This window comes from Medicago truncatula, chromosome 5 (assembly GCF_003473485.1).
Source record: "Medicago truncatula cultivar Jemalong A17 chromosome 5, MtrunA17r5.0-ANR, whole genome shotgun sequence".
NCBI lineage: Eukaryota > Viridiplantae > Streptophyta > Magnoliopsida > Fabales > Fabaceae > Medicago > Medicago truncatula.
This window is the reverse complement of record NC_053046.1, coordinates 28,590,258-28,606,977: the sequence shown is the minus strand read 5'-3', so window position 1 is coordinate 28,606,977 and position 16,720 is coordinate 28,590,258. Positions and strand designations below refer to the sequence as shown.

Here is a 16,720-nt window from a genome sequence, read left to right as displayed (position 1 = left end):
ACTCTCTATCCCCTTAAACCCCTTTTTTCCTAACCATTTCCCCTTCTATCATCTTCATTGCATTCTCCTCCTTCTCTTTCATTTTTGACTTCTCAATAAAAAATCAATCCCAGCTTCAATTTTTTATTGTCGAATTTGAATTCGGATTTGGGGTGCGTGGGTTCGATTGAGAGAGAGAGGGATTGAGATGATGGATATATAGACAATGGTGTTGATGGTGGTTTTGAAAAAGAGGTTTTGATGGTGGTTATCTGGATTTTCTCTAGATTTTTTTTTTTTTTTATGAAGGTGATGAATGAGGGGAAGGAAGAAGATGAAGTATGGGATATAATGCTAGATGTTGTTGGTTCACAGTAAGATACAGTGGACATGCATGATCTAACAATCCTTCTTTATTAAAAAAGATCAAACGGTTTATATTAAAAAAAAAATAGGATCTATAATGGACCAGTGGGTTCACCATAGATATTTGAGGTTAAAGTTAATTTATTTAGCAAACTGTGGAAAAAGTGAAGGACTAAAACGTGAGTTTTATTAATTGTGAGACCAAATAAAACCAAAGAATTAAATAAGCCTTTTTTTTTTTTTTTACTAAAGCTAAGTTATAACTTAGACATTGCAAAAAAAAAAATTAATACCTTTAAACAATTTATCTGATCCAAATGAAAGATATCATCTAAAATAAATCATAATTTGGTTGATCACAAATGAAACATTGTTGTAGTTCATCGAATCTATATAAAAGTATGAATTTATATAAAAGAAAGATATTTAAAATATAAAAAATCAAATGAATGATTCATTTTTTTTTTAAGAAAGATTTACTATTTCATAAATATACACATAAAATGATTTTTTTTTTTTTTTACTAAAGCTAGGTTATAACTTATAAGACTCTGCAAAAAAAAATTAATACCTTTAAACAATTTATCTGATCCAAATGAAAGATAGTACCTAAAATAAGTCAAAATTCGATTGATCACAAATGAAACAATGTTGTAGTTCATCGAATCTATATAAAAGTATGAATTTATATAAAAGAATGATATTTACAATATAAAAAATCAATTGAATGAATTTATTATTATTTTTTAAGAAAGATTTACTATTTCATAAATATACACATATAAAATGATTATTATTATTTTTACTAAAGCTAGGTTATAAGTCACTGCAAAAAAAATAAAAAATAAATTGCTCACTAATAACATATTTTTGCATTCCAATTTAATTCATAAAAAATGTATTGGTCAAGTGGTTTGGGAAAACATTTCAAATAAGTGGGTGCATTCAAGTTCAATTCCCACAAGTGATAATTTTAATTTTTAATGATTTTTGCCAAGTCGTTCAACTAAATTTGAATGAATGCATGATCTTTGGTATTAAATTCCAAATTTGATAAAAAAAAAAAAAAAAAAAAAAAGGAGAGTGATTGGATTAGAGGAGAAATTTAATTATTGTGATGGTTTAAATTGTAAAAAATCATTAATTTAAGATGGGGTGAATATGCAAATAATAAAATACATGCTAAATTTTTGCAAAATAAAATAATAAATGTTATTATTCTAATGGAGTACACATGAAAAATTTTGATTGATTTGGGTAAATTGCCCATGAGTTTTCAAAGGTAATTTAGAAAAAACTTTATTTCATTAAATGCCACCCGACTAAGTTCATTATAAACAATCATCATATGGATACATCTATAATCTTCAGGATGTACATTATCTCGATAATGTGGTGCCCATAGTACAAAAGTGAGAGGAATTGGACAATCATTTTTTAAATAGAAAATCTTAAAATGTTTTTCATTCACATGTATTAGATACATGATTCGGTTTCTCTGTGAAGGTGCACCGAGTAAAAGTTTTCATGCACCCTACAACCATGATAAACAAACATTTTGGTATGGAGTGGGAAAATTCCCACTTCAAATTATATAATCTGAAATGCTTATATTCATTTTAGTTTATATAATTTGAAATGTCCTAGTACCATAACTGAGTGCATAATTACATACAGATGTATATGGTTGGCATTACTCAGCAACACTATCATCTTTGGACTGCAACCTCTTCTAGTGAGTGTGAGTTTCATCCAAACAAATGAAGATACTGAATTCTTTCAAAAAAAAATGAAGGTATTGAGTTTGATCTTCTTGAAAATTATACAGGTATACGACAATCCATATGTGATCCAAATTAAGCAGCCACATTTGGATTTATATGTCCCACAGCCAGCCACTGCCCAATCTGCTTTGTCTGCCAAAAAATAAAATATGTTGCTTGATATGTTTCTAACTAACTTTGAACATAATAGTTTTCCTTTGAACTCATGCTTCTCTGAAACTCTAACATATATATATATATATATATATATATATATATATATGGGGAATATTTTGACTCAAACACATGATAGCATAAATGACTATCCTATCATTATCATATCCTATCCTTATTCAACTTCTTATCATACCTATGATTATCCTATCATGCGTACCAAACGGACTCTTAAGGTTTAAATTAAGATTAAAGGTTTGATCACTAAGATATTAGGGCTAGAAAATTGGGTAACAACTCAGTGAAGGAACTCGATAACTATATATTAAATTAGCAGCTAAAGGTTGGAGTTAAAATGAATCTCATGCCGGACTCATTTATCATTATCAAATATGTGTATATATATATTTTTTTGACATTGTTTTTATCACCAAAAAATCATCAATAATTTGTATTCAATTATTGGTGAATTGATAAGAAATTTTATGATCCTTATCTTTGACATCTGGTTTTTAATATTTTATAACTTGCAATTATTCAATACAATTGTTAAAATCTCTATCATCCAAAAAGAAAAAAATTCCTTTTCAATCATGAAAGGTTAAAAAATGATGAAAAATTGTTTAAAAATAATGAATACTTATGATTAGCAAACTCTATAGGTGACCTCCTACCTTTTTTTTTTTTTTTGAGTAAAGGTGACCTCCTTCTCAAGTGTGCTAAAGAGACAAACACAATTTATTTATTTATTTATTTAAGAGACGTTTAATAATGATTGCAAGGTTAATAAGGGATTTTTTTGAAACTCGATAAGTAGAAAAGGCTTTTTAATTGTATTTAGCATAAAATTAACTTTATACATTATAAAATTATCAAATCATATTCTCTTTGTTACATAAAAATTGGAAACAATATGGCTACAATTTTAAAAATTGTTTATGCAATGATTCTATTTATTTCGCTATTTTTGGTTGCAATGAATGTTGATGGTAAGTCATTTTTTTTATCCTTTTCAAATTCACCTTTACTTTCTTGACACACACAATCTTATGTACAATTTTATTAGCATGATTTTATTCTCTTATAATTACAGCATATGTTGAATGTGAGACGGATGCTGATTGTCAACCAAATATGTGCAAGTGGCCTTTTATTGTCCAATGTTATAAAAATGTATGCATATGTGTTCATCATACGAACCCATATCTTTGAGTACCAAATCATTTCTACACAAAACCTTCAATGAAACAATAAGTTCTTGCATAAACAAAATATCTATTTCGTACCCCTTCTATGATAGTATTCCATAAGTAGTCATTTAATTTTTTTTTATGGTACGTATCAAGGTTATCAAAATCGGACCGGTTGGACCGTGAACCAGACCTGTGTCCGGTCTGATACAGCCATAAAACCGTTCTGCAATTGAACTGGGGTATAAACCGTATTACTTTTTTTAAGGAAAATAAAAAATATTTCTATTAATTAATACTATTTCATTGTTAGATAAATGTTATTGAGTTTTTTTTTTATATTTTAAAAAGGATGTTATTGTGACGCATCACTGCTATTCTGTTGTAATTTTCAAAGCAAATATTTCACTTCCCAACAATAAATATACACGGCCCAATATTTAAGGAAAATAACAAAAAACCATATTAAAAAACCCGTATAAAAACCGTATTAAAAAACTCAAAAATATTTTTTTTATACGGGGTTGAACCGGGTTCAACCCCGGTCAAACCCCTGCTTACACCGGTTTTAATTACCTTGGTACGTATGATAAGATTTTTTTTGTTTATTCTCGTTTTCAAATTTCACCGGACTTGTATTTATCGATTTTGTAATTAAAGTGATATTAATAAAATAGATAAAATAAAATAAGGCAACAAAGAATATTACAATTTTCTGAGACGTTATTGTGAATTCTTACTAAATACATGTTTGAATTGAAGTAAAAATGTTCACATATTGAAGCTGAATATTATGCTTTGATCCTTGGGATTATAAATTATCCTTGACATTGAAACAAGAAATATTAAAATATTAGGAGAATCACAACTTTTCATATGATAGTTTTCCTTGTAATACAAATATATTGAGGCTGAATATTAAGTTTTGATCCTTGGATTATAAATTACCCTTGACAATGAAACAAGAAATATTAAAATATTAGGAGAATCGCAACTTTTCATATGATAGTTTTCCTTATAATACAAATATTTTAGTCATCGTTTAACCAAATATTATCTAGTGGTCACTCAATTGTTAAAGAAAATTTGTTGATCATTATTTCACCAAATGAGTTAACTTATTCTTGTACATGATTCGAACTGTGTTTTTTTTTTATATATATAGTCCGAACGAAGGCAAAATGAGCATTTTGGATAGCGAGTGAGAAGATAGTCTAAGGTGGAAAAAGAAATTCAGAACCAATAAATATCATGTTTCACAACCTTGAAATCATCACTTGAGTTGCAGGTTGAAGTTTATTGAGTTATAGAAGAAACACGGTGAACTGTCACATTGGACTTTGAATAACCACAAATAGCATCGACATCAAGTCTTTACCCTAAGCATTAATGTTGTGTTTGAAAGTTTATGAGACATGATCAGGGGAGAGGAGGACTTTGAGAAAAATGAAGGAAGGACAACCATGTTGAATGAATGATTTATTTTTTCCATAAGACAATTTTTTTCTTAATAAACCACAAATATAAATTATTTGAGCACACTCGCATAAATTGATAAATATAAAATATAAAAGAATATAACAACGTATATTATTTAAATAATCAAATGATAGATATTGTTATGTGTGTGCGCCTAAATGATTTTTATCTAGGGTTGTGACCAAATAAGTTTTCTCTATGGAGAATTCAAAATATGTATTATAAACAGATTTTAGAGAATTAGAAAAAATCTTCAAATCCTTTCAATATTTTTATATTTTTTTAAAATTAAAAATATATTAATCAGAAACACTTTCAACTCATTCTCAATAAAAATATTTTATTTTTAGGTGAATTAATTTTTTTACTAGACTTTACTTACCTAGTACCTACTGACTAACTCCTGATTACCCTAATCCATTTACTTGAAAATCTAAAGGTTAACGAAAAAGAAAAAAAAAAAAAAAAAAAAAACTTTGTCAAATAAGGTGAAATTTTTTTCTATATTTTTTTCTCCTTCCTTCCCCCATAAGTCCTTCACTGTTCTCCCCACCCAAAATCTCAAAATGGAAATTAAGACATTACATATACCTTCTTGCTTATATGTTTATATTTTTTTTTTTTTTCCTTTTAATATGAAACTTTCAACTCACAATATTTTTCCTAATTAAAATTTAGTGAGGAAGTGATGCCACAAATCAAGGTATGGAAGCTTTTGACTCAAAATATATTACGAGAACTTGGAGCCTATTTTGATGTATATATGCATGTAGTTTTCCCAAATTCCAAAATTAATAGTTAGTTTTAATATTTAACTATTAATTGTTTGTTTTTAAGAAAAAAATAATATAAATTTTTAAATTTGGAGGCATTTTGCACATAAGTGTAAAACTTCAGGGGGTATTTGCAAAACGTCATGTTTACTAACAGAAAAATTTGACGGAGGGGGTAAATTGACTAACGTTGTGAAATTTCAAGGGGGTAATTGAAATTTTGTTAACTTCAAAGGGGTAATTGATGAAACTTACAATTTCAGGGGAAAATTGACTATTTACTCAATAAATATTATTACGTGGCTATCTATGAAATTAAATCAAGCACTCGAACACAAATAATTAATGTGATTTAACAAGATCAAATTATGTGGTTATTCAAATATTTGATCTCTAATTGAAACAAACATTCTCTCAAAAAAAAAAAAAAAAATTGAAACAAACATTAATCTGATTTTACTTCCCAATCAAACTCTGAATTAGCCCTTGAAAATCGAAGGGCTAAGGCCAAAAACTATAAAGAATAGAAATATCTCATCATGGAACAATATTAAGAAAGATCCTCCAGGTTGTTCTTGGTGCATTAGTAAGCATTTTGCCTAATCTAAAGGTGAGGAAATTGAATATTTCACATGTCGATTTCCAAATAAATTTACAGCAAAATTGGCTCGTAAGAGAAAAGTTAAATTCTTCGATAATCAACATCATATTGGAGGCAAATTAGTACAACAAATACTGAGTAATAAGCCAAAACTTTATGTTTCACGGCCAACCGTGATTACGAGGCTGCAGCAGATGATCTTTGAGTCTTCAATCCAAACAGGTCATCAAATAGCATTGGCGCCATGGGAGGAAGATTTGCCGGCCGAGGAGCCATAAAGTTTACTATCTTTTCATGAACATTGTACCTTCAATAACAAGTCATTCAAAAACTTATTCAGTTCATAAATGCAAGATATATATGACAATGGTAGAAAAAGGAAATGTGTTGAGATCTTTTTGTACCTTATCTTACGACTTTTTGAGGCACGGCGATCAACAATTTTTCTTTTTTTGGTTTGCATTCTTTTCATAGCATAAAATGCTTTCTCTGTTCAAATAAAATAGCCAAAAATGAGAAAATGGACTCTCATACATGCCAAAGATTAAAGAATCTTATTTCAAGAAAGGTAACAGACAATTATGTTATGGTGAAAAAAAACACCATAGCTAAATTCTAGCCTTTGAAAATATTGAGCTGATAGTTTGAGAATGGTAGTAGAATGAAGAAATACTGGACAATTAAACATTCCAAGTGTTAAAATATAGTTTCTATTTTAATATACTCAGACAATGCAAATAAGTTTAGCATAGACGTCCGTCCAATCATATTTTACCATTTTATCATATCATACATTAGTTCTTAAAACTTGATTAGTATGACAACATTGATAGGATGAAATATGATTGGACATCTATATAAAGATTACACTGATGGGTGTATGATTATTTATATCTATTTTTCCTTATGATCCTCGCAAAGGCATGGTGGGGAAAATAGTTAAGTTTTTCAGTTCAGAGGTAGCAAGTATTAGACAATACAATATTCATGTTTCAAAAACCTAAGTGAAACGCAAGTTCCGTGCCTGCTGTGCCAGTGAAAAATATTTTTCTTTTATAAGCTAAAAAATATATTAAATTAAAGGAAAAAACAAAAACCTAGGGTGACATTGACCTAACCCATGAAAAAGATTAAAAAAAATAACTGAAAAAAAAAGGGAAAGAAAAACACATTAAAGAGTGTTCAGTTTCAACCTTAGAATGTGTAGTCAGGTGTTATAAACATTTCATCAAAAAAAAGTATTATAAAAAGTAAAGTCAAAGGCAAAACTATTGCGGTAGTTGCGTATGCAACACAAGATTTATAAGTCATAAATGCCGATACATTTTATTTATAGAGGAAGTCTTGCTTGGTCACAAGTATTTGGATGCACACACAAAAATACATATACCGTTAAATTATTTTGACAATACATAGTATTTAATTATTTTCTCTTTCAACCTTTTCTCAAATGTGTGTCCAGAGTGACCAACAACCAACTATTTTTCCTTATTTATATGTATCATTATACATGGATAGCATATTCATTTAATGATCGTGAAAAAAAAGGCTCAAACTAGTTCAAAATGGTACTAGAAGTAAAATTATTTTAATAAAAAAAAATTTAAAAAAAAAGGAAAAAAAGTGCTACCAACACTCATTCTAACATTATATTTTCAATATTCCTTTCTTATTCTGTGAAATTCATTTGGTCCCCAAAACTTTATGTTGAAATTATTCTCGAAATGGTAGAACCTTCATGAACTTAACCAAATAAAAAATTGGGTGTTGAAAAGAGTGTTAGAGTGAGTTTTGCTCAACCAAAAAGAAATTGTTTACCTGATGATGAAGGATCAATTGTCTCAAAAAATTCTTTCAATAATTGCTGATAAAATTCAGAATCGTCCAGAAGTTCAGGATCACCGTCCGCATGTGTTTCCTGGGCACAATTAAATTCAAAACTGTGATGTTCAAAACTGAAATGACAAAAAAAAAAAAAAAAAACAAGGAGCATAACGAGGGGCAGTGTAAAGGGAAAGAAAGGACTTCCATATGACAACATCCCAATGTTACAAGACAAACTCAAGTACCTATTTGAAGACTAATAATCACAGTAGCTCTACATACCACCAACAGAAACTTACATACTAAGAAACTTCTTTGTGTGCCTGAAAGGCTGAAACCCGTTCATCTTCTTTCTAGTTTTCAAAAATATCAGATGTATCTAATTCATATAACTAAACAGATACCAAGATGACCACCATTTTTATTTAAAAAGAGTATAATGATCATTGGACAGTAAATTGTCAGCTATCCAAATGTGGGCAGAGACGGTGATTAATCAGAATCTCGCATGATTTGATATGGTTGATAGAGCAAGGGAAGATCAGTTTGATAGATAACGACAAATAGAAGGAACCTCTCAGAAGGGAGTAGACAATCCAAATTTCAAATTTGGGTGGGTATATCACAAACAAGTATTTTATTTTTTTTTTAATCATATCACAAACAAGTATTAATTTCACTAGACCAATAATTTCTGGAAATTACACTATTTTTATCACTAGTGATGTACCATAATAAAATACTGAATATTAAGGTTTAAAATTCAAGACCTAAAGTTGGGCAACATGCTATCATCTTGCAGATAGATATTACTTGAACACCTAGCACGTAAAACTTTAGTAATGTATAAGGCTTACCGGTTCATTAGAGCTATCATTAACCTCAGCAACCTGGAGACATGAGCCAGTAAGTGTCAATGACAAACGGTTATAAATCAGCTTCTTACTGATTTGAAACAACTTAGATTAAAACTGACTTACTGATCCAAATATTTTAATAGCTGATCTTCTCAGTTGCATCTGCTTGATCATTCTACTGGGATCTCTCATATAAGCAGCAACTTGATGGCTGATATCCTGCAACAGGACACAAATCAGGAGTAAAATAATTGGCTTGTCACATAGTAAAAATCCTCAGTCCAGTCACAGAACTTTACCTGATTAAAAGCATGCAATTTTCCTTTAATTGCAGCAGCACCAGTTGTCACTTGTGTCATCCTCTGCCATTTGTTGATTGACTTGTCCCTGAAAGTTGCCATACTGCAAGATACAATTGTAAATAGCATCAGCCAAACAGACAGGTAAACAGAACAGCACATGTTTAGGATAGAAATGCAGCTAAAGTGCAAAAGCTGCGGCATGGATAAGTTCCAAGCATAATTGACACAAAGATAAGGCTCATGAAACCTTTTGTTGCAACGACGCCTAAGCCGTATCTAGTGTCTGACACCGACACATGTGATTACATTCAATAGATAAGGCTCATGAAACCTCTGTAGCACCGACACTTTTGATTGAAGCCGTATCTAGTGTCAGACACTGACACATGTGATTACATTCAATTATGACATTTTTTCAAATTAACACTGGTGCCGGTGTCAGTACATGTCCGGTGTCCGTGTAGGTGCTTCATAGTATGAACCAAGAGATATAAGTATGAAAAATGCAATATTTCAAGAAAATTAATGCATCCAAATCATTAATTAGTGCAGTTAGAAGGTTATAAAAATACCTGTTGTGCATCTGAGAAATCTGTGCCCATTCTTGATCAAGATTGTCATCCAAATCATTAGAAATTTCTAAATCTTTTGATGACCTTTCTGTACCTTCATTAAAAGAAACAAAAATTTGGTTACTTTGGAAGTTAAAAGTCACACAGTAGAACTTCATCATCTCCAGCACAAATCAATGTTTTCAACAAAGCTGTCTTAGAGTTTATTAAAAGAAAGGAAATTTTGGTTACTTTTGAAAAGTAAAGTTGCATTAAAACATTACCATATCCGGCACAAAACAATGTTGTCTTAGAGTTATTAAAAGAAAGCTTATTAACTTTGGAATTTGGAAGTAACATCAGAACAATATCATCTATGGCACAAAAGAATGTTTTTAACAAGATTGTCTTAGAGAGGACAAAGGCAATTTTTGAGTGTTATTGCCAGGTGCGGAAACAGAATTAGAGAGACGAAGGGTAAGTTTGGAGAGTGTTATTTTTATGTATACCAACAGATAATAAAAAGAAGGGGATTTGACGCAGAATTCATCATAGTTTGAGCTAATATTAACTAGAGGCCTATATAAAGAACAGTTGGCCAGTTCTCAACTCCCCCGTACAACTAATATATGAATCCTTAGGCCTACATGGACACTTGTCAGTCCTCTACTCTACTCACCAAACAATTATTATATGAATCCTCACCTCAGCAGCATTTAAGGCATTGAGATTTGAGAAACTGACTTAAACTTGCATTATATCAATTATCAAAATGAATTAAAAGATTGCTTAAAGCTATAGTAGTTTTGGTAGACTCTACATGTTAGGTTCCATATTTCTCCATCTGCTTTTGATGCAGTAAAGAGAAATATTTGGGCCAAGAAAGGAAAATAATCTACCAATTGGACGAGCCCCTTCCTATAATGATTGTAAAAGAAGTAAATGGTATAGATTAACCATGTAGACAGATAACTTTTTCCTATAATAGTTCTTCCCTGACAAAATCATATTTTTCAACTTATGACAGGCTAATGACACACACCCAACTTTTCCTTCTCTCCATTCTTGCGGCTCTTCACAGCTAGAATAACAAATGGGCTCTACTCACTATAATTCATAGATAAACCAGGCTAAACAGTATGATATATCTATGACAAAAGAAACATGTTGACATCTAATGAAAATCTTCAAAATGGGCAAGTTGCTGTACGCTTCAAGTACATGACACCAAAATAAAAGCAAAGCATGGTCCATATTATAACAGCTATATAAATGGGGGAAACAATATAAATCCCTTCCACATTCCTAAAGCAACAGTGGTACGATTATTACCGTTGCTTACACAGAATAATCTATAGATAACCCTCAATCTTAACTACAAAGACATGGCACAAACATAAAAGAGAGAGCTTGGGAAATGAGAACATGAAGAAATCACCATTACTGGCTTGAGCGACTGATGGATTCTTTGCGATCAGAGCCTGCAACACAAAAAAATGATCAATGAATAATGAATTTTTTACATATACAGAGAATCACTGACTAATAAATTAGAGGAGATTGAACATATTAATGTCAATATAACAAAACATTGGCTTCAGTCTTCATACGACATGACATAGACCTGTTTGAATGAACTTCTACCTTATGAGAGCTTCTCAATTAAAACTTTATGGTTCTAAAAATTTCTTATAAGATTATAGATGTTTGCACCGAAGTTAAAAGAGAGAGCTTTAGAGAAAAAATTGAGATGCAATAGATCATTCATCTTAGTTAAGAAGCAATTTTTAAACTAACTCAGTTAGTGCATATTATTATCATATTTAACATCTCAAAGGTGTTTGTTGAGAAGTTCATCCAAACTAGCTGAAAGAGTAACATAGAGATGAAACAACAACAACAACATTCAACAATTCTATTTTTTTTATTTAAATTTTGAGACAATCCACACCTCTTGCAGTTCCAATATAGAATCCAAAGTCTCCTTGGAAGAAGTTATCAAATCTTCATATGCACCTCGAACTGTCTCATCTGATTCACAGAATGATTCTTTTATTGATTCCTGCAAAATATTAACCATGTTTGGCCATGACAATTCGATGGATAAATACTAAATCTCATTGAATCACAAAAATGGGGAAGGAAAATACCTGGGGTAGCCTATTTGAACTTGAGAATGGCTTCTGAAGTAAGAATCTAAGCTCAAGAATTTTGTACCAGAGGGCCTTCAGTCAAAACAAGTTTTGATGATATTATTATAAACTCATAATAGAAACCACAAAATAATACTACAGCAACCATGAGAGCTACAATTGACAACATCTATATCTGAGTTAACAATTAATAAACATTTATGGTCCTGCTATAATATAAAGCAAATGAGGAAACAGAAGAATAATAAGTGACAAATAATCTCAAAACACAAGTCTACTCCATAATGAAACAGAAACCACACCTTCTGGGCTTTCACGGCTTGTCCTTTCAGGAGATCTTCATCCTTATGATGCTTCAAGTTCTTCAAAGTGTTTCTGAGGTTAGAAAGATAAATTACTCATATTTCAGAATCCACAAATCTCATCGATAAGGAATGGAAATAACACAATAAGTTCACTGTAACTCAATTCCTCCATAGAAACAACTATAGTAACAATTAGTAAGATGACTCATTAGCTGTCATGTTGATAGAATGCCATATTTCTTACATTAACAAATTGCATGGCACCCAAGTTAAACATTCCCCATTAATCAGAAAGCAATATATTGCAGATATCATCTTATGCACAATATTAACAGAACCAAAAAATCTCAGTCAAAAAATGAACGGTTACTGCTAAATGATACACGACATTTTGGAACAACAACAAGAATAATCAACCAAGTTTTTAGTTTTTGCTTTTACTGATTAGATAGTCCAAGGGTAAGATTCAAATGAGATAGTACCAAGTAGTAGCAGAAAAATAAACAGATTAACATATGCAGAGTATATTTTAGTAAAAACATATCTTTAGTGCAAGTAAAACTTATGCTGAACACAAATAGAACCAATAAAACAAATAAAATATTAAACCAGAAACCAAGTCTTTAACTGAAACAAGTCCAAAATAAAGTAACCAGACTATGAAACTTTGAATCTAGCAATAAAGGAAAACCCAGTAATAGAAAACTCCCACTCCCACCGTGACAGGTTCCCCAGAAAGAGTTGAACCCATCATGGGTCTGGTCTACCGTAAGCTATGAAGCAGCGGCACAAATAGTGACACATAGACACCGTTAATAGTTTAAGAAAATTGAATTGATTGGATGTAACCATATGTCAGACACCAACACATGTCAGACAAACACCAAACCATCCCTTAATCTGAATTATATGTGCTACATAGAATGTATGTAGGTCTGAAGCATGGATACTTGTAAAACAGTGAAGTACCCATACCAGGTACGTAACTTGTATTTGCAAATGCAACTATGAATCTAGCAATACCTAGCTATGAAGCACTAAAACTTCACATTAAAAGCGTTTTCGATGTCAAACACATGTCAATGTCCGACACCAACACATGTGCTACATTTAATCACTTCCATTTTCATAAATTATTACGGTGTCTACAATCACTGATGCCACTGTGCGATGTTTGGGTCACTGTCGGTGTTTCAAAGCTAGCTAGCAACAGTAACAACAACAACGAAGTCTTTTCCCACTAAGTGAGGCCGGCCACATGGATTAAAACAACACCATAATTTTATTTTCTATCATGTAACATATCTCTATCTACCTTGTTAATCTCTAGACCTCTCTTAATAGTTTTTCTAGGTCTATCTCTGCTTCTAGCTGTTTGACTACCCTCCATCTGATCTACTCCTTACTACAAAATCTACAGGTCTTCTCCCTACAAGCTCAAACCACCTAAGCCTAATTTCCACTTTCTTTTCTACTATGGGTGCTACTCCAACTCTATCAAATGTTGTTATTTCTAATTTTATCCTATTTAGTCTATGCTTGATTCTTTATGGCCCGACACTCATTCCCAGACAACATTGTCAGTCTTACCGCTCTCGGCTAAAAATTGGAACCTTCCAGCTAGCAAAAAATATAAATTAAAATGACATCTACTACAACACAGACAAAAAACATATGAAATTGAAACTCACAGCTCTTGCTCCTGGTGATGAAGATCCATATACTCTTTCTCAAGTTGTTCCATTTCATCGTCTTTCCATCTACTTTCCTCTTGTCTCTCATCTTCCTCTTCCTCATCACTTCCCTCGTCATCTTCTTCCTCTTCCTCCTCCACCTCACTATCATCATTAACCTACACCATCACAAAAATCATCCACAATCAGAACTCACAAAAGAAAAAGGAAAAAAAAAAAAACTAAAAGATTTGGATTAATGAAAGAATTGTTACCTCGTTGAAGGACATATCATCATCGTATTCATCCAAATCACTGTCACTTTTTTGCATTTTTTTAGATTTTTTTGCAGACCTACTACCCATTTTTAAACTTAAACTCAAATTTTCTTAAAAATCGAAAAAAAAAAATTATATTGATATCACAGTGTGAACGTTGGAACGCTACCTAGGGTTTAGAAGGGGAAAATAAGCGGTTATCTGAATTGTATAATAGGAGCGTGGCTGCAATGGGAAGGGAAACGGAGACAAGGGTTTAGACAGTTAGTTAGTTAATAAAACATATTCAAAACGACGTCGTATGTACAATTTCTTTTACACTTTGTTTGGTTGAGTAGAGTATAAATAGGTGAGAGAGAAGTTGAAGAGAGAGTGATAAACTTCTCTTGTTTGGTTAGGAGAGAAGTCGAGAAGAGAGACTCTAAAAATAGTGGGTCCCACAGCTTTTACACTTCTCTACACTTATGTGGTAAACTTTCTATTCAAGTGATGATTAGTTTGGTGGGATTTAACGTCCCTTTAGATGTCAAGTTTCTCCTCAATCAACCTAAAGGTTATGTGTTATACAGGGTAGTCAGATTGTTATTAAGACGGAGACTTTGTCTCTCACATGCAATTGAAACATATGCATAGTATAAATTCCTAAATTGATATATAAAGGAACCACTTTTACCTAAGAATCTTAAAATTTCACCACATACCCTAACTTGTCCTTAGAAGATTAAATGGATAGGCCCAACACTATCTTACTAAGGGAGACCCGAATAACTTATGTAGCCTATTCCTATGTTCAATCAAAGTAACTAGGTATGTCACATTCTCTAGAATTCATGAAAGCATTAAGCTCTTTGCATATAAAAATTAAGTCGATCTCTAAACATAGCTGAATAAAAGACTTCAACTAATTTGATTTAACAAATAAAATAGAGGTTCATCTTAGAATCCTAATTAGTAGGTGTTTAGTTACTAATGTTAATTAAAGACAAATTACAAAACAAATAAAACCTATTCTAGGAACAAAGGTTAATGAGAGACTCATTTGTTAATGCTCTTATAGTGTTTTCCTTTATCTTGAACCGCCAAGTTATAAATGAATAATTGTGAATGAGAACTCTTGTATTTATAGGAATGTTTCCAATTGGGTTTGGGTAGAGAAAAAACAACAAAACATTGTTTTTTCTCAACCTCGCATGCGCCTTATGTCAAAGGCTACGCAAGTGGGTGATGAAAACTATATTTTTCATCTTTTTTAGTGCTTTCTTCCTCCAATTTTGTCTTGGGATATAATTTCTCCAACTTGTAATATCTTCTGATCAACTCTCTAAAGCTCCTTTAATCTTCTTATCCAAGAAATTATCTTTGCTATTGTCTCGCTTCGATCCCCTTGAACCCCTATTGTTTGAGAAACAACCCCCAAAATTTCCTATTGAGGTGAAAAGTACATCCTTTTGCTTTAGATCCTTAATGCCCCACTAAGATCCTTGAATGAAACCAAACTTACAATTATTCAATACCATCCAATCAATCTAGATCTCAAATATCTGAAGAAATATGTAGAGCGAGAGAAACAGAGAAAAAAAGATTTGAGAGCATTTTTGTAATTTGATTCAATGAATGCAAAAATGAGAGAAGGCTAGCATTTATAGGTGATTGAGATAGGAACAAGTTTAGCTCAACAAAACAAAACTGAAAATACACATTTGATTTAAATCATACTTTTAAAATTTGAATCAATAGTGCATATCTGAGTTTTGGGTTGCTATGAAGATTGATTTGAATCATTTGAACGCTTATTCAAATCATTGATCTCAGAATGAAGATTTAATCAAATCATCATAAGTTCGATTCGAGTCATAAGTCACGAAAAGAAAAATGATTTGAATCAAAAGGCCTATTAAAAATGATTTGATTCATTTGTATCTTTGAGAAAAATGATTCAAATCAATAAATAGGAGGCAAACCTGAGAATAGATCGAAGAATATGATTGGATTCAATTTATGCAAAGCAAGATTTGAATTAAATTAAAACTTCAAAAAAATGAGGTTTTGAAAATAAATTATCACCAAATTTGTTTCGAACTTTTCACTAACTTTTAAAACCAAACTTGTACAAAGCGTGCAATCTAGAATGAACGGGTGTTGTACAAAAACTAACGACATCAATCAAAACAAAACTAAGATAATATCAACATATTTATACAAGCAACTTCACAATCCGCCACAGTCAAAAGCTTACGCTCTCGCTCAACTAAAAGCTAAAAAGCCTAAAACCATAAAATCATCGAGTTACACTTCATCTAGGGGGTAAGCAAGCCTCAAATCAAGATATGGTTCAAAATATAAGGCACCAAAGGGTGATCCTATCAACAGGGTCGTCCCTATGAAACAGGAGGCTCGACTCTAATAGTAAAAATAAACACTTAATAAAAAAAACGCACAATTTTTTAAAAGA

The 16,720-nt window shown here is 31.2% G+C and overlaps 1 protein-coding gene and 1 long non-coding RNA gene across 4 annotated transcripts; one reads left to right on the top strand and one right to left on the bottom strand.

The window, feature by feature from the left end:
- Nucleotides 1-3,130: 3,130 nt before the first annotated feature.
- LOC11439889 (uncharacterized) lies at nt 3,131-3,811 on the top strand. Its single transcript, XR_003012602.2, has 2 exons — nt 3,131-3,271; nt 3,376-3,811. It is a non-coding gene; the product is annotated as an uncharacterized lncRNA (long non-coding RNA).
- A 2,346-nt stretch (nt 3,812-6,157) lies between these two features.
- LOC11426830 (putative uncharacterized protein DDB_G0270496) lies at nt 6,158-14,595 on the bottom strand. Of its 3 annotated transcripts, XM_039834449.1 has the most exons (14): nt 14,438-14,590; nt 14,266-14,344; nt 14,009-14,169; nt 12,315-12,387; nt 12,010-12,084; nt 11,811-11,921; nt 11,298-11,340; nt 9,881-9,974; nt 9,306-9,408; nt 9,130-9,225; nt 9,007-9,039; nt 8,144-8,243; nt 6,730-6,814; nt 6,158-6,632 (listed from the first exon to the last, which is right to left on the bottom strand). In XM_039834449.1, exons 2-14 carry the CDS (start codon nt 14,320-14,322, stop codon nt 6,503-6,505), a joined length of 1,161 nt encoding a protein of 386 aa, XP_039690383.1. In that variant the 5' UTR covers nt 14,323-14,344; nt 14,438-14,590; the 3' UTR covers nt 6,158-6,502. The 3 variants fall into 3 exon arrangements, with proteins under 3 accessions (XP_039690383.1, XP_013454073.1, XP_003615184.1); XM_013598619.3 differs by having other exon boundaries at nt 9,881-9,968; nt 14,266-14,595; XM_003615136.4 differs by having other exon boundaries at nt 14,266-14,591.
- Between the last annotated feature and the right edge of the window lie 2,125 nt (nt 14,596-16,720).